This window comes from Pseudophryne corroboree, chromosome 3 (genome assembly GCF_028390025.1).
Source record: "Pseudophryne corroboree isolate aPseCor3 chromosome 3, aPseCor3.hap2, whole genome shotgun sequence".
Lineage (NCBI taxonomy): Eukaryota > Metazoa > Chordata > Amphibia > Anura > Myobatrachidae > Pseudophryne > Pseudophryne corroboree.
Window position 1 is genome coordinate 85,986,321 of NC_086446.1, and position 18,051 is coordinate 86,004,371.

General features: G+C 44.9%; 1 protein-coding gene across 1 annotated transcript in view; it reads left to right on the plus strand.

The window, feature by feature from the left end:
• The window catches only part of LOC135057193 (zinc finger protein 569-like), a 150,030-nt gene that overhangs the window by 23,608 nt on the left and 108,371 nt on the right, over positions 1–18,051 (plus strand). The window contains exons 4-10 of the mRNA XM_063963089.1: positions 82–160; positions 268–365; positions 524–635; positions 775–872; positions 1,040–1,145; positions 12,042–12,850; positions 14,185–14,241. Of these exons, the coding sequence (XP_063819159.1) occupies positions 82–160; positions 268–365; positions 524–635; positions 775–872; positions 1,040–1,145; positions 12,042–12,850; positions 14,185–14,241 (1,359 nt within the window). The remainder of the gene's footprint in view (positions 1–81; positions 161–267; positions 366–523; positions 636–774; positions 873–1,039; positions 1,146–12,041; positions 12,851–14,184; positions 14,242–18,051) is intronic.

Genomic DNA, 18,051 nt, shown 5'->3' on the forward strand with positions numbered 1-18,051 from the left:
GAGTCTGGGTGATGACTGTGTCATTGTGTGTGTCAGGTTCCTATAAGGTGTCAGGATGTCACTGTCTATCTCTCCATGCAGGAGGGGGAGTATACAGAAGAACACAAGGGTCTGTACAAGAATGTGATAATGGAGAATCACCGGCCCCTCACATCACTGGGTAAGAGGAGAATTTTATGTATTATAAAGGAGAAAGCAGTACTTTTAAAAAAGCATCTGATAATCACATATAAAAAAATGTACTCAGTCACTGTGTGTCTCCTGTAGATGGACCCAGTAACAGAGATTCCCCAGAGAGATGTCCCCGTCCTCTTTATTCCCAGGACTGTACAGAGGAGAATCACAGGACCCCACAGGAGGATCAGGTAGGTCAGATTATGGTTCTCACTAAATATGAAAGTAACTTCATATGATCTGCAGAGAAGCTGTGTGGGTTTTTTACTCTGACATTCTTTTGTTGTATTTCAATTATTATCATCAGACTTTATTACATTGTTATTATATTGTTTTGTGGGTTGTGTAGTGTGACGGTCTGGCTGACATTAAGGTAGAAGATATAGAGGTAGAAGAAGAGACGTGTATGAGGGGTGACCAGCAGTGTAAGAAGGAGGAAATCCCTACAGATATCAGCACAGGTGAGTAATAATCACTTATTACAGAGAGGAGTCACATATTCTCCTTACTCTATTACTACAACAGTCTCTTATTCAGTGGAGGGTCAGGAAACCAGTTCTGATATATACAATGTACTCAGTCTCTGTGTGTCTATTACAGATGGACCCAGTAACAGAGATTCCCCAGAGAGATGTCCCCGTCCTTCTTATTCACAGTATTGTACAGAGGAGAATCACAGGACCCTACAGGAGTATCAGGTAGGTGGGAGTTAGGGTCTCGTCGGTATACTAAAGTGATTTATCACTATTTGATATGTAGAGCAGCTGTGTGTGTCTTATACAGTGATGTTGCTCTAAATACCCTCAATGACTTAAAGCACACATTATTAAAGTGTTGATTTTTTTTTTCATTTTTGGTTATGTAGGGTGGAGGCCTGACTGTTATTAAGGTAGAAAATATAGAAGAAGAGACATATGTGAGGGGTGACCAGCAGTGTAAGGAGGAGGAAAACCCTACAGATATCAGCACAGGTGAGTAATAATCACTTATTACAGAGAGGGGTCACATACTCTCCTTGTTCTGTCACTACAGCAGCCTCTTATTCTACAACCTCCTCTGTCAGTACAGTGTAATAAGCACAATGTATCTCATAGTCATACTCTTATACTGTATAGCAGGGCTTGACAATATTTTCTGAAACATAGGAGCCAGGATGAAAGTATAGGAGCCTGACCCCCCCCCCCCAAGCAGCCACATTAACCCCCACGGCTACCAACCACTCCACAGCCTCCCCTTGGGCAAACAATCCCTCCTACCCTGTGGCCCCATCACTACCCCATCTGCAGCTGCAATCCCTGGCCATGCATAGATCCTCTTATTGGAGATCTCTATGCAGGCGGAGTTTGGAGACAGCAGTCAGCACATGTACTCCTGTGCAAGAAATGGCCGTCGTAATACAGGCACGCCTCCAAAAATCTCATCTGGGGCTGAAGAGGATGTGTTTCCTCCCTCCAAAATCTGCTAGCCAGGCAGCAAAATCTAGGGGCCATGGCTATCTGGCTCCTGGGATTTGCCGAGCCCTGCTCTATAGCACAGAATAATTACCCCCAGTGCTCAAACACACACACATTAAGTTAAATAGTCCCATCGTAAAAGAAATGACCCCCACCAATTAAATAATTAGCACCCACCCTAATCATTAGTAAACCTCACTGTCCCTACACGCCAATTTCATATAAGTTTGCCGTCCCACATGTAACCAAGGAGAGTAGAACATGTGTCACATATGGCGCTATATGTACTAATGTGACGCTGCTGCATTACATAGGGGGTGCGCACATCCCTCCACAAACCAACAGAGGGGAAAAAAAGGAGTAATATGCTCTGTCTCAAACTAGTGAAAAAGTCTAATGGTAAAACTGTAATCGTTTAATAAGTCAAAGATATAAATAACACTCAACACTATAATAACCAATACATTAAAATAACGTTAGGCCAGCATTCTGTTACTCTCCAGAGACCCTGTGCTAATTTGGACAAGAGAAAGCGGGCACGGAAGAAGTAATATAACAATTTAAATAACACCTGACAATATTAAAAATTCTGTATAGAACATGGATGTTTAGCATATGTGCAAATATCCTTATTCAAAAAACTTCCCAAGGAACTGGATCATATAATAATCAGCAATTTGTTGTTAAAATTAACTTCAGATATTCAGAATATATACATATATTAGCAATCACTGTGTCCACACATATCAGCGTTCAACTGTGAAGACTTGCTCCGCCTGTCTCCCTTTGCAATTCCTCTGGACAAACCAGTTTGCTGTTCCGAATCACTCACTTGTAAGTCAAATAATAGATGGGCACATGCACAGAGAATCAGCGGTAATGTCACTTTACCTGTTCTCCACTGTGGGAGATTGTTGTAGTTACTGTCCAGCCAGGATGGGGGAGATTTGCTCTCCACTGCTGGAAAGTGAGTGCTGTGTACTCGTTACTGCAGGCGATCGAAACTTCCACAATTCCAGTGATTGAAGGCTCTGTGCAAATGCCACCAAGGAGTGCACAGTAGCAGGTGAGCGGGGGTCCTTTACTAAAGCGTTTCGCTCCTCGCAGGCGGGTTATCATAGAGTTCTATTCCTTTTCCATAGAGCCTTCTTGCTATTGTCCTCTCTTCTCTCTGCTTCATTATCTATTTCTCAAGCTCATTTTTTCCTTCGCAGGGTTTTTTACCATGTTTCTCTGGTTGTTCTGTGGGTCCTACCCATGGTCTTTGTCATCATTGGAGTTGTTGACATCACTGACTCTTTAAGGACACGTTCCAAGGGGTTTCCTTTGTTGGTTTTTGCTTCTGCCAGGCAGATGTCTATATTAGCTGGTTTGGTTTTAAGGTCTCTATTTCCGATTGATAATTTTGACAATGCTGTCCTGTATTTCAGGCCTTTATCCAGCATAGGTTATTTCCATATTATGTATTTTCTAGGATGTTTCTCCTGTTCAGGAAGTGGGTAGTCTCTCTCACGTCCTACTTTATATGGTATAGGTCTCTGTAGATAGCTCAGCTCTAATGAAAAGGAGCAGCAGACTAGAAATGGAATGGTTGGTAGCCTGATAGTTTGCCAGCTAGAGAGCTAGAATATTATTAAATTGCTTGAGCAGCTATCATTTTATATTGCTGTTCTGAAAGGCTTTTGGAGGGCATGCTAATTCATGTAGTGCGATTTGGAGGCTCTAAGGGTGACTCCAGGCGAGTTGGCTCTCAATTAGGTTATACATTTATATGTGCTATTATCATGTAGCCTAACATTCATTAAGCAATTATATGACCCAGAGTGGGTGCTTTTATCATGTAGCATTAGGGACCACCAGTATCAGAGAAGCCTTGACGTGGCTTAACCAGATCTTTGCAAAATATATGCAAGTAAGATCAATGAATTTTCTATTATCATGTAGTTCAAGTCTTATTGCTGATACTTTTTGGTGTGCTGGGGCAAGACTTTTCTCTTTTTCCAGTTTACCATCTATAAGGCATGTGCAGTGACTGATTTCAAGATGACTTCCTCAGTGCTCTTGGGTGGAGGCACAGGGCACCAAAAACATACAGTTGGTCGGGTGGCCATCTTATCCTCTGCTCATACTTCCCAAACTTTTCTAAATGAATGCCTGTATGTTTGAATTACTCCAGGTAGGACATCAAGTTGTGTGTACAGCTTTATCATAGCATACCCTCCACTAGGGGCAGCTTTGGAATGTCCTTAAGTTTATTTGGAATGTCCTTAAGTTTACCAGTGTTCCCCATATAGGATGATGGAGAATTTTGGTTCTCGCCATTAATTCAATGTCTCCGAATCCATCTGAGGACACTGCATTCTCCTCATTACTCACTATTTTGTTTCACTATCTTGGAATGATTTATTTTGAATGTTTCATTCACATTTCTCCTATCAATTTAGTTAGTCATAATCTGAAGGCCCAGATGATAGAGGGGTGAAGAGGATGAAGAGACAGAAGAAAACAAAAGGGCTTACTCCACCACTGTGCCCTCTATACCCCTAGGTTACCAGTGTCCCCTAGATGGATTCAGACAAATGAAGGGACCTCTGTAAAAACCCTACAAGGCTGCATCTGATTGGATGACACTGTATAAGACACATCCATTTATACAGTTACAGTTAAACTCCTGCAATTGAATTTTATAAGACAAAATACATAGCAATGATTACACACCTTACACAAAATAAGATTTTAAACCTACCAGTAAATCTTTTTCTCCTAGTCCGTAGAGGATGCTGGGGACTCCGTAAGGACCATGGGGTATAGACGGGCTCCGCAGGAGACATGGGCACTCTTAAGACTTTAGATGGGTGTGAACTGGCTCCTCCCTCTATGCCCCTCCTCCAGACCTCAGTTATAGAACTGTGCCCAGAGGAGACGGACAGTACGAAGAAAGGATTTTTGTTAATCTAAGGCGAGATACACACCATATATACCGTACAACATGGAATATATCAAACCAGTTAACAGTATGAACAAAACAGCATCAACCCGAGACTGATCTCAACTGTAACATAACCCTTATGTAAGCAACAACTATATACAAGCCTTGCAGAAATAGACTGCACTGGGACGGGCGCCCAGCATCCTCTACGGACTAGGAGAAAATGATTTACTGGTAGGTTTAAAATCTTATTTTCTCTTACGTCCTAGAGGATGCTGGGGACTCCGTAAGGACCATGGGGATTATACCAAAGCTCCAGACCGGGCGGGAGAGTGCGGATGACTCTGCAGCACCGATTGAGCAAACATGATGTCCTCATCAGCCAAGGTATCAAACTTGTAGAAAATTTGCAAAAGTGTTTGAACCCGACCACGTAGCTGCTCGGCACAGCTGTAATGCCAAGACGCCTCGGGCAGCCGCCCAAGAAGAGCCCACATTCCTAGTGGAATGGGCCTTTACCGAATTTGGTAACTGCAATCCAGCCGCAGAATGAGCTTGCTGAATCGTGTTACAGATTCAGCGAGCAATAGTCTGTTTAGAAGCAGGAGCGCCAACCTTATTGGCCGCATACAGGACAAACAGTGCCTCTGTTTTCCTAACCCGAGCCGTCCTGGCCACATTAATTTTTAAGGCCCTGACCACATCAAGGGACTTTGAATCCTCCAAGTCACCCGTAGCCACAGGCACCACAATAGGTTGGTTCATATGAAACGACGAAACCACCGTAGGTAGAAACTGAGGGCGCGTTCTCAACTCTGACCGATCCACATGGAAAATCAGATAGGGGCTCTTGTGAGACAAAGCCACCAATTCGGACACCCGCCTCGCAGATGCCAAGGCCAACAATATGACTACTGTCCAAGTGAGAAATTTATTTCAACCGTTTGAAGAGGTTCAAACCAGTGTGATTTAAGGAACTGTAACACCACGTTAAGGTCCCACGGTGTCACTGGCCCCACAAAAGGAGGCTGCATGTGCAGCACTCCCTTTACAAAAGTTTGGACTTCCGGGAGAGAAGCCAATTCCTTCTGAAAGAATATGGACAAGGCCGAAATCTGCACCTTAATGGAGCCTAACGTTAGGCCCATATCCACTCCTGTCTGTAGAAAGTGGAGAAAACAACCCAGCTGAAAATCTTCCGTAGGAGCATTCTTGGCTTCACACCAAGATACATATTATCTCCAGATACGGTGATAATGCTTCGCCGTTACTTCCTTGCTAGCTTTGATCAGAGTAGGGATGACTTCCCCCGGAATACCTTTCCTAGCTAGGATTTGGCATTCAACCGCCATGCCGTCAAACGTAACCGCGGTAAGTCTTGGAACACACAGGGCCCCTGTTGCAACAGATCCTCCCTGGGAGGAAGAGGACACGGATCTTCTGTGAGCATTTCCTAAAGATCTGAATACCAGGCCCTTCGAGGCCAATCTGGGACGATGAGTATTGTCTGCACTCTTGTTCGTCTTATGATTCTCAATATTTTTGAGATGAGTGGAAGTGGAGGGAATACATAGACCGACTGAAACACCCACAGTGTCACTAGGGCGTCCACCGCCACTGCCTGAAGGTCCCTCGACCTGGAACAATACATCCGAAGCTTTTTGTTGAGGCGTGACGCCATCATCTCTACTTGAGGAAGTCCCCAACGACTCGTTACCTCTGCAAAGACCTCTTGATGAAGTCCCCACTTTCCTGAATGAAGATCGTGTCTGCTGAGGAAGTCTGCTTCCCAGTTGTCTACTCCCGGAATGAAGACTGCTGACAGAGCGTTTACATGATTTTCCACCCAGCGAAGAATCCTGGTGCTGCTCTGCTCCTTGTTCCGCCCTGGCGGTTTACATGCGCCACGGCTGTGACGTTGTCTGACTGAATCAGAACGGGTAGGTTGCGAAGAAGATTCTCAGCTTGTTGTAGGCTGTTGTATATGGCCCTTAATTCCAGCACATTTATGTGTAGATAAGCCTCCTGGCTTGACCATATTCCCTGAAAATGTATTCCCTGTGTGACTGCTCCCCATCCTCGGAGGCTCGCGTCCGTGGTCACCAAGAACCCAGTCTTGAATGCCGAACCTGCGACCCTCTAGAAGGTGAGCACTCTGGAGCCACCACAGGAGAGAGACCGTGGCCCTGGGGGACAGGCTTATTCTCTGATGTAATTGTAGATGGGACCCTGACCACTTATCCAGAAGGTCCCACTGAAAAGTTCTTGCATGGAACCTGCCGAACGGAATGGCCTCGTAGGCTGCCACCATTTCCCCCAGAACTCGAGTGCATTGATGAACTGACATTCTTTTTGGTTTTCTCAGGTCTCTGACCATGTTCTGGAGTTCCTGGGATTTTTCCATTGGGAGAAAAACCCTCTTCTGTTCTGTGTCCAGAATCATGCCTTGGAATGATAGCCGAGTCGTTGGAATCAGTTGTGACTTTGGTAGATTTAGAATTCAACCGTGCTGCTGCAGCACTCTCAGGGAGAGCGACATGCTTTTCAGCAATTGATCTCTCGATTTCGCTTTTATCAGGAGATCGTCCAAGTATGGGATAATTGTGACTCCCTGCCTGCACAGGAGCATCATCATTTCCGCTATTACCTTGGTGAAAATTCTCGGGGCTGTGGAAAGCCCAAACGGCAACATCTGAAATTGGTAATGACAATCCTGTACAGCGAATCTCAGGTACGCCTGATGAGGCGGATATATGGGGACATGAAGGTATGCATCCTTTATGTCTAGTGACACCATAACATCCCCCCTTCCAGGCTGGATATCACTGCCCGGAGAGATTCCATCTTGAATTTGAACCTTTTCAAATATAGGTTCAGGGATTTTAGATTCAGAATCGGTCTGACCGAGCCATCCGGCTTCGGGGACCACAAATAGGGTTGAGTAAAACCCCTTCCCCTGTTGCATTAGGGTAACTTTGATAATCACTTGCTGACACAGCTTTTGTATGGCAGCTGAAACTATTTCCCTCTCTGGGGGAGAAGCTGGCAAAGCCGATTTGAAAAATCGGTGAGGAGGCACCTCTTTGAACTCCAATTTGTAGCCTTGGGTTACAATTTCAACCGCCCAAGGATCCAAATCTGACTGAACCCAGACCTGGCTGAAGAGTCGAAGACGTGCCCCCACCGGTGCGGACTCCCTCAGCGGAGCCCCAGCGTCATGCGGTGGATTTTGTAGGGGCCGGGGAGGACTTTTGTTCCTGAGAACTAGCCGTAGCTGGTGTTCTTTTCCCTCTACCTCTGGCAAGGAAGGAAGAGCCCCGGCCCTTTCTGAACTTATCCGACCGAAAGGACTGCATCTGGCATTAAGGTGTATTCTTTTGCTGTGGGGGAACGTAAGACAAAAAAGAAGACTTACCCGCGGTAGCTGTGGAAACCAGGTCCGTGAGGCCTTCCCCAAATAAAACTTCACCCTTGTAAGGTAAAGTCTCCATATGTCTCTTTGAATCAGCATCACCTGTCCATTGAAGGGTCCACAGGGACCTTCTAGCAGAAACTGCCATAGCATAGGCTCTTGAACCCAACATCCCAATATCTCTCGCAGCCTCTCTCATATATAACGCTGCGTCCTTAATGTGCCCCAAGGTCAACAAAATACTATCTTTATCTAGGGTGTCAATGTCAGATGACAAGTTATCTGCCCACGCTGCAATCGCGCTACCCACCCATGCCGACGTTACTGCCGGTCTGAGCAGGGCACCCTTATGCATATAAATTGATTTGAAGGTAGTTTCCTGTCTGTGATCAGCAGGATCCTTGAGGGCTGCCGTGTCCGGGGACGGTAGCGCGTCAAGGCCTTGTCCACCGTGGGCGAGGATTCCCACCGTAACCTGTCCTGTGAAGGAAAAGGATACGACATAATAATTCGCTTGGGAACCTGCAGTCTCTTGTCTGGAGTTTCCCAAGCCTTTTCAAATAAAGCGTTCAGCTCATGAGATGGGGGAAACGTTACCTCAGGTTTCTTTTCCTTAAACATGCAGACCCTCGTGTCAGGGACAGAGGGGTCCTCTGTGATATGCAAAACATCTTTTATTGCAATAATCATATAATGAATACTCTTGGCCACCCTTGGGTGCAATCTTGCATCATCATAGTCAACACTGGAGTTGGAATCCGTGTCGGTATCAGTGTCTGCTATCTGGGAAAGGGGACGTTTATGAGACCCCGAAGGGCCTTGTGACACAGTCAAAGCCATGGATTGACTCCCTGCTCTTTCCTTGGACTCTGCTTTATCCAATCTTTTATGTAATAAGGTTGCATTTGCATTTAAAACATTCCACATATCCAACCAATCCGGTATCGGCTGTGCCGACGGAGACACCAACACCATCTGCTCTGCATCCTCCCTAGACGAGCCTTCCGCTTCAACATGCTGACACACACGTACTGACACCCCTCCACAAACTGGGATATATGAATATGGGCACAGCCCCCCTATAAGGCCCTTTGGAGAGACAGAGAGAGAGGATGCCAGCACACACCCAGCGCCACTGGACACTGGAAACAAAATCCCAGCCTGTACAGCGCTCTTTTTATACATACATACATATATATATATATATATATATATATATATATATATAGTAAATAAAAGAAGGCTGCGGCACTCGAGGTCTTGTCAAAAAGTAGGTTATTATTGAAACATCAAAGCCAATACATCGACGTTTCAGGAATTTTAACCCCTTTTTCAAGATGTGTGGAAGCACATCTTGAAAAAAGGGGTTAAAATCCCTGAAACGTCGATGTATTGGCTTTGATGTTTCAATAATAACCTACTTTTTGACAAGACCTCGAGTGCCGCAGGCTTCTTTTATTTACTATTGATTTCGTCACTGGAGGCACCGGGGCAGATCCTGCATTACAAACAGAGTGCCGGGCTGAATTTCAACATATATATATATATATTCACTTTGCGCCAAATAAATGTGCCCCCCCCCTCGTTTTTGCCCCCCCTTACTTGTACAGCAGGGGAGAGTCCGGGAGCAGCTTCTCTGCAGCTTGCTGTGGAGAAAATGGCGCTGGTTAGTGCTGGAGGATCAAGCCCCGGCCCCTCGACGGCAGGCTTCGGTCCCGCTCATTTTTTTATACTGGCGGGGGTTTTATAATATACTGCCGCCGCAATATCTGATACTTGTGCCAGTGTTATTTGAGGTAATTATTGCTGCCCAGGGCGCCCCCCCTGCACCCTGCACCCTTGCTGTGCCTTGTGTGTGTGGGAGCAATGGCACGCAGCGTGACCGCTGCGCGGTACCTCACTGAAGATCTGAAGTCTCCTGTCGCCTGTGAAGTCTTCTTTCTTCATATACTCACCCGGCTTCTATCTTCCGGCTCTGTGAGGACGGCGGCGCGGCTCCGGGACGAACAGCGAGGACGACACCTGTGTTCCGACCCTCTGGAGCTAATGGTGTCCTCAAGCCTAAGAAGCAGAGCCTATCAGTAAAGTAGGTCTGCTTCTCTCCCCTCAGTCCCACGAAGCAGGGAGCCTGTTGCCAGCAGCGCTCCCTGAAAATAAAAAGCCTAACAAAAGTCTTTTCAGAGAAACTCAGTAGAGCTCCCCTGCAGTGCATCCAGTCTCCTCTGGGCACAGGATCTAACTGAGGTCTGGAGGAGGGGCACAGAGGGAGGAGCCAGTTCACACCCATCTAAAGTCTTAGAGTGCCCATGTCTCCTGCAGAGCCCGTCTATACCCCATGGTCCTTACGGAGTCCCCAGCATCCTATAGGACGTAAGACAAAGAATGCTTCATACTGTGTTAAGGTGGGTACACACTAGGTGACGAGACCATAGAAACATAGAATTTGTCGGCAGATAACCACTTGGCCCATCTAGTCTGCCCCTTATTTTTTTTATATTATTTTTTTTATCACTAACCTTATTTGATCCTTATTTCTTTGTAAGGATATCCTTATGTCTATCCCATGCATGTTTAAATTGCTCTACTGTCTTACCCTCTACCACCTCTGATGGGAGGCTATTCCACTTTTCCACTACCCTTTCTGTGAAATAATTTTTCCGCAAATTTCCCCTGAACCTCCCCCCCTCCAGTCTCAGTGCATGTCCTCGTGTCCTATTGCTTCTCTTCATTTGGAGAATGTTTTCCTCCTGGACTTTGTTAAAACCCTTCATATATTTGAAAGTTTCTATCATGTCCCCCCTTTCCCTTCTCTGCTCCAAACTATACATATTGAGATTTCTTAGTCTTTCTGGGTATGTTTTGTGATGTAGGCCATGCACCATTTTAGTTGCCCTCCTTTGTACAGTTTCTAATGTATTAATATCCTTTTGAAGATATGGCCTCCAGAACTGAATACAGTATTCTAGATGAGGCCGTACCAATGACCTATACAGTGGCATTATTACTTCTTTCTTTCTGCTGCTGATTCCTCTCCCAATGCAGCCAAGCATCTGACTAGCCTTCCTCATTGCCTTGTTACATTGCTTACCTGCTTTTAAGTCATCTGAAATAGTGACTCCTAGATCCCTTTCCTCCTCAGTAGTTTCCAGTATAGTGCCATTAATACTGTATTTAGCTTTAGGATTTTTGAGACCCAAGTGCATGATTTTGCATTTTTTGGCATTAAACTGTAATTGCCAGACTCTTGACCATTCCTCTAGTCTACCTAGATCCTCAATCATTTGTTTTACCCCACCTGGTGTGTCTACCCTGTTGCATACCTTTGTGTCATCTGCACAATGTGCGATGTTGCCTAGCATTTTCCCCTCCTGGGCAGTGCATACACTCTGAGCGATAGGACGACCATATCGCCAAGTGACGTCACGCCGTGGTCAGGCAGCTCTCGCATCGTCCGTCGTCGCCGGCATACACACTTGCCGAGAAAATAAACGTCGTCGCTCAAGAAGGGGTGAAAATGAGCAACGTTGTTTACTTTCTCTGCAAGTGCGTATGCATCTTTAGGGAGTGCTGCATTTATGTTGTCACTAAAAAAAAACAAATACATTGGTATCTTGTTCATTTAGTATTTCAGATGCTCCAAGCCACATGGGGTGTATGCACTAAGCAGCCCTTACATGTAATGTGTATACTGCAGTGCTTTGCATCTATTGCACTTGGTGAACCCACATCACCTGTCATACTCCTACCGCATCTGGCTCTGGTACCCGCAATGAAAAATGGCAGCTATACGCCTGTGCATGCGCACATCTCTGAGAAGGATGCAATAATGCCCTGACGCCCAACTCTGAATGTGGCCCACACACTTGATTTTGCTGGCATCACAATTATTACAATAAACATGGAATCCCTGCTATATGTGTCACACAGCTTATATGTCCGTTACTACATTATACTTTGTAACATCTTGTATTTACCCATTTGATGATAATTTTGGGATCCTTAACCATAATATCAGACAAAGTAAAATTACTATGGGGATATTCATATTTACATATATTTATTTTATTCGCAGCGGATGGAGGTAACAGCAGGAAAATCTCAGAAGAATATCTCATTTTATCTCCAGACTTTAAAATAGAAGATAACATCACGCAGGATACTACAGGAAAAATGTTAATGATCCCAATTACAAATCCAGTATGTCACAGTGCAGATACGCCATCTGACCCCGCTAACCATGAGCAATGTTCTCCTGATAAATCAGATACTGTTACACGTAGTACAGCTTTTAGTGTAGCCACAATCTCTCACTGTTCTATAAATGGTAAATGTTTTACACAGGACACAACGCTTATTACCCATCAGCCAGCTAATGTCAGTGTGAGGCCATTTTCATGTACTGAGTGTGGGAATTGTTTTAAAAATAAATCAACTCTAATTAGACACTTGAAATGTCACACAGGTGAGAAACCATTTCCATGTTCTGAGTGTGGGAAATGTTTTTCAGTTAAATCAACTCTAACTAGTCATGAAAGGGTTCACACAGGTGAGAAACCATTTCCATGTGTTGATTGTGGGAAATGTTATACATATAAATCACATCTTAATAGACATCGGAGAAGTCACACAGGTGAGAAACCATATGCATGCTGTGAGTGTGGGAAATGTTTTGCCCGGAAATCACATCTTATTATACATGAGAGAAGTCACACAGGTGAGAAACCATTTACATGTTTAGAGTGTGGGAAACGGTTTACCCAGAAATCATCTCTTCTTGCACATGTGAGAAATCACACAGGTGTAAAACCATTTTCATGTGCCAAGTGTGGGAAATGTTTTACAGATAAATCATCTCTAGTTAAGCATGAGAAACATCACATATGAGGTGTTATTTTCATGTTCTGAATGTGGGAAATAATTATTTTATTTATATAGCATTGTTCTCCAGTATGACTCAGTCACTTTGCAATCATCAAAAATATAGCACTGAGGTGTAATATTACAGTATAAGAGAAAACTAACCAAAAAGTAACTGGCACAGTGAGCTTAATGCAAGCTTGGCGCAGCCATTTTTATACAAAACCATCAATGAAAGGTACTAGATGAGGCAGCCATAGGTTAGCCCCAGTGGAATCTCCAATTCCTAGAAAAGATTACATAAAATGGAGAAGTTGCAGTGTACTAAAGCTAGAGGCAGAGCCTTTACATAAGTCAGTTCCAAGTAGAGATGAGCGGGTTCGGATTACTCGGTTCTTAACGCCAGAATTATCGCAAGTTCTTTTTTTCTGGATTTTTCTTATTGGCTCACCAAAACACGGGACGTCCGTGAGCCAATAAGGAGATTCAGGTAAATCCGAATAAAACCGTACCCACTCATCAATAGTTCCAAGTATTCTTCGTCCCACCCATGGGCGGAGCAGGCCAGGCAGCCATATTGGGTGTTCTACAAAGGATATAATGTATGAGATAAGTCATACAAGTAAATAAGACATAAAACGAGTGACTGAAATGTCTATAATATGATATGCACTTAATAGATAGATCCATGTTTTGTTCATCCTGCCAAAGAACCATCCGAGGCAGCCCTATGATGTGCAGTGTGTAGGTTACATATGGCAGGGTGTGATATTAGTGGATGTATAACATCCAGGTGGAGTGGAAAAACTGAGAAACTGAATACAAAGGCATAAAACAGCAATATAAAAAAAATGGTGACAGCACTATATAAGAGCAATGGTACAGTTAATTAAAAAAAAAAAATGGAGAAAACTTCAACAAGCCGCATCATGTAGCTTGCGCCTAGTGTGTCCCTTGCTCGGACGTGGGGTCTTGTCGCATCCAATAGTTTGAGTGCGGCTTGGTTGCAGCACGGGACTGCCCCTGAACCTAATCTCTAAAGTACATGGTATCAACAGTCTCAAAACCGAGGTGGCATAAGACAAAAAAAAAAACATAATGTAAGTAGGCAACAGTCCAAATGCAGTTCAAACTCCAGCCCTAAATCCATGCTTCAGCTGAAGACATTCAATATGGCAGGCAAGCATGTGTGGAAGACTATTGAAATGAAAAGCATCAGGCTTGGAAGATAGGATTATTGTACCTATGAAGCTAAGAGATGATTTTAAAGGTCCAGTCTTGACTTCAAGCTTTAGATGACATGCGTAAGTTGAGGCTTTCAAATTTTTATATCTAAATTACTTCTTGTTATACTTCAGAGAAGTCACACATGTGTGAAGCCATTTCCATGCTCTGAGAGTGGGAAATGTTCACATGTAAATCATAACTTGTTACACATCCGAAAAGTCACTCAAGTGACAATCCATTTCCGTGTTCTGAGTGTGGAAATGGTTTACACACAAATCACATCTTGTCACACAGCAGTGACATAAGTTTCCTGTTCTGATTTATGGAAATGATTGAAGTCACTTCTTATTAAACAATTCACGCAAATTTACCCAGGTGAAACTTCATTTTACCCTCAAAGCAATTTTGGTGTTCCTTAAAGTGTAAAGACAATTTGTGTTCAAACATTTCCTTGTATTATAAATATGTTCGCCTAAACACTTTTTTTTTATTATCTTGAAGTCTTTCCAACATACACCATGCCACACTTACATGCAATTAAAATATGTTATTCCTTGTGTAATAAAATATAAAATATTTTATCTGAACAGGTTTGGCTTTAACCCCATTGTGTGTTTATTTTTATGTGCAAGTGTGGGTGGCCCATTCCATAGCTGTGCCACCTAAGCCGCATGATTTGCCCTACCACTGGCCATCTTTTGGACTTACAGTTACCTACTGTGACAGACATCTCCACTATCCATGGACACACATGCGTTTCTCCAGTTGGGCAATAGACCCCTTCTTTCATTCCTTCCTCGACTCTCACAGTTGTGGAAGTCATTGCCCAGATGCCCACTGATACTACGTTTGCCACCCTTTTGGCGGAACTATGTTACCTCCTATTATCCTACTAGGAAGACTGAATCAATTGACTGCTGTCTCTTTTCAACTCTTCTCGGGACCCACAAATTGGTCCTCCCTCCTGCGCTGTGGTTCCACTGTGGAATCTGTGATTGTATCTCTTCTAGTTTGGTGTTCATGCCTGTTGCTTTAGTGCCTATACATACTGAAGGGGATTATCTCTTCTGCTCCATCCCCTCACTAGGGCAATTGCTTCTAAGCTTTGGTGTGGGCTCTGATTATATCCCAGAGTGGTTAGACTGCCTGGAACCCAATCTCTGTCCAGCACGGTATCTAAGACATGGATTGGGTTTAGAATGGCATCCTACTGGTTATATCACATGGCTATGAACAATGGCCCTCATTCCGAGTTGTTCGCTGGCAAGCTGCTTTTAGCAGCTTTACACACGCTAAGCCGCCGCCTACTGGGAGTGAATCTTAGTTTCTTAAAATTGCGAACGAAAGATTCTCAAAATTGCGATTACACACCTCTTAGCAGTTTCAGAGTAGCTCCAGACTTACTCGGCATCTGCGATCAGTTCAGTGCTTGTCGTTCCTGGTTTGACGTCACAAACACACCCAGCGTTCGCCCAGACACTCCCCCGTTTCTCCAGCCACTCCCGCGTTTTCCCAGAAACGGTAGCGTTTTTTCGCACACACCCATAAAACGGCCTGTTTCCGCCCAGAAACACTGACTTCCTGTCAATCACATTATGATCGCCAGAACGAAGAAAAAACCGTGAGTAAAATACCTAACTGCATAGCAAATTTACTTGGCGCAGTGCGAATATTGCGCATGCGCACTAAGCGGAAAATCGCTGCGATGCGAAAAAATTTACAGAGCGAACAACTCGGAATGACCACCAATAACTGGCCGTTTTCTGCTCTGTTGCTTTTGGGCTGTTCCCATACGTACTAAGATGCTACCATTACACATCTGACGAGCAAGACAAATTATTGTTGAGCAGATTAATTCTACTTCAAGGCCTCCTGGGTGCTGTCACTTAGCTGACTTCATTTTTACTTGTGCCCTATCGCTCTTTATGTGAGATGGAAGCACACACAGACTCTAGATTTCTCCACTTATTTAGTCAGGATGACCACAGACCAGCAACCATAACACAGCAAAATTTTCATGGCCCTATCACTGACTAATAGAGATCAACTACTTAGTAACTGTCTACCTTTCCCAGTGTCAGTTATCAACATAAATCAGACCTTAAACTCCTCCTCCCTGTCACGATCCGGGTATCTGGACGCCATTTCTTACCTATCAGATGCCTCCTAAGGCTGGCTCAGCGCTCCAGGACCGGATCCCATCTGTCATCCTGATGTGCACATTCCCGCATCCTCGCCTGTCTCTCTGGACGCAGTCACAGTAACGCCTTATACATCTGGCATGGCGGCCTCCGCCGCCGTCCCTGAGCTTCTGCATTCAGAGTGGCGATTACGTCAGCCGCGGCCTCCGCTGTGTCCGCGTGGTTGGATGTGCATCTGTCAGCCTGGCGTCTCCTGTCTCCGGTGGCCGGCGCCGCCATTACTGTTTTCCAGACCACATGGATTACAATCCAAACTTCCCTCCAAGTGTCTGCATGGGCGCAGCCATCTTGGATTCTGTCAGCTGATCATTCCTACCAATCCGTTGTCAGTATTATTAATTTGCATAATTGCCTAGCCAATGCCTTCCTTGCTGCAGGTATAAATAGGTTGTGCCTGAGCAAGGAAGACGTCAGTGCTTTGGTTGTCAAACCTAGTTCCTGTTTGTCTCTCTCCTGTGATTGTCTTCCAGGTTCCAGCTCCTGTCTCAAGACTTCCACCATAGAGACCCGCACCAGCATTCCACCTGCGGTGTAGCCTGACTCTCCAATCCATTGTGGATTCATCTGTTTCCAGCTACAACATTACCTGCTTCCAGCTCAGCTTCCAGCAGAGTACAGCTTCCCTTAAAGGGCCGGTGTCCTTTCTACACTTTACCACTCTCCACCGGTATTATTATTTCTCCGCTCTCAAGTTCTACATTTCAGTTCATATTTCATCGCTCCCAAGTTCATTTATTATTTAACTGGTTCCAGCCAGTATCCACTCCGTGCTAACAACAGTCTGGTTCCAGCCAGTATCCACAGCAGCTGTTTTATCTTCAGCAACCCAGCTTTTCCTGGAACACCAGCTGGCACAATCCTGGGTTATCTCCATTGCTACAGTCGGGCCTGGTAAGGACTTTCCATCTAGAAGATCATAAGAACTATCTCACACTACCAGTGCCCTGTGGCTCCTGCCATCCTGTAGTACCCAGGAACTGTATTTATTCTTTGCTGACTTTTACGTTTTCTTTTACTGCTGCTGTGTTGCGGAGTTGTCATAATAAACATCATTGACTTTTATCCAAGTTGTCGTGGTCACGCCTTCGGGCAGTTATTATTCATGTTACTTACATGTCCAGGGGTCTGATACAACCTCCCAGGTTCCGGTACATCTCAGCCCCTACAACTGAGGCTGCCTACCGTCAGCTCAGGCCCTCAGTTGTGACAGTAAGCACTGACCTAATGAATCCAGCCGGAGACCAGGATCAAGCGGCCAGGCCGATGCAAGAACTGGCAGCCCGACTAGAACATCAGGAGGCTGCACAGGGCCACATCATCCGCTGTCTCCAGGATCTCTCTACTCGGCTGGATGGGATTCAGACAACTCTCCGTGGATCAGGCGCGTCTGGTGCGTCAACCACAGTGACTCCAGCTATAACCCCACCCACCTTACCCATTTCTGCTCCACGTCTTCATCTTCCAACGCCAGCAAAATTTGACGGATCTCCAAGATTCTGCAGGGGATTTCTCAACCAGTGTGAGATTCAGTTTGAGCTACAACCTGGCAATTTTCCCAGTGACCGTACAAAAATTGCCTACATTATTTCTCTTCTCAGTGGCTCAGCCCTTGATTGGGCATCACCGTTATGGGAGAGGTCCGACACCCTGCTATCTTCCTACACTGCCTTCGTGTCAACATTCAGGCGCATCTTCGACGAGCCAGGCCGGGTAACCTCAGCTTCATCCGAGATTCTCCGTTTACGCCAGGGGTCACGTACTGTAGGACAATATCTGATACAGTTCCAGATCCTGGCA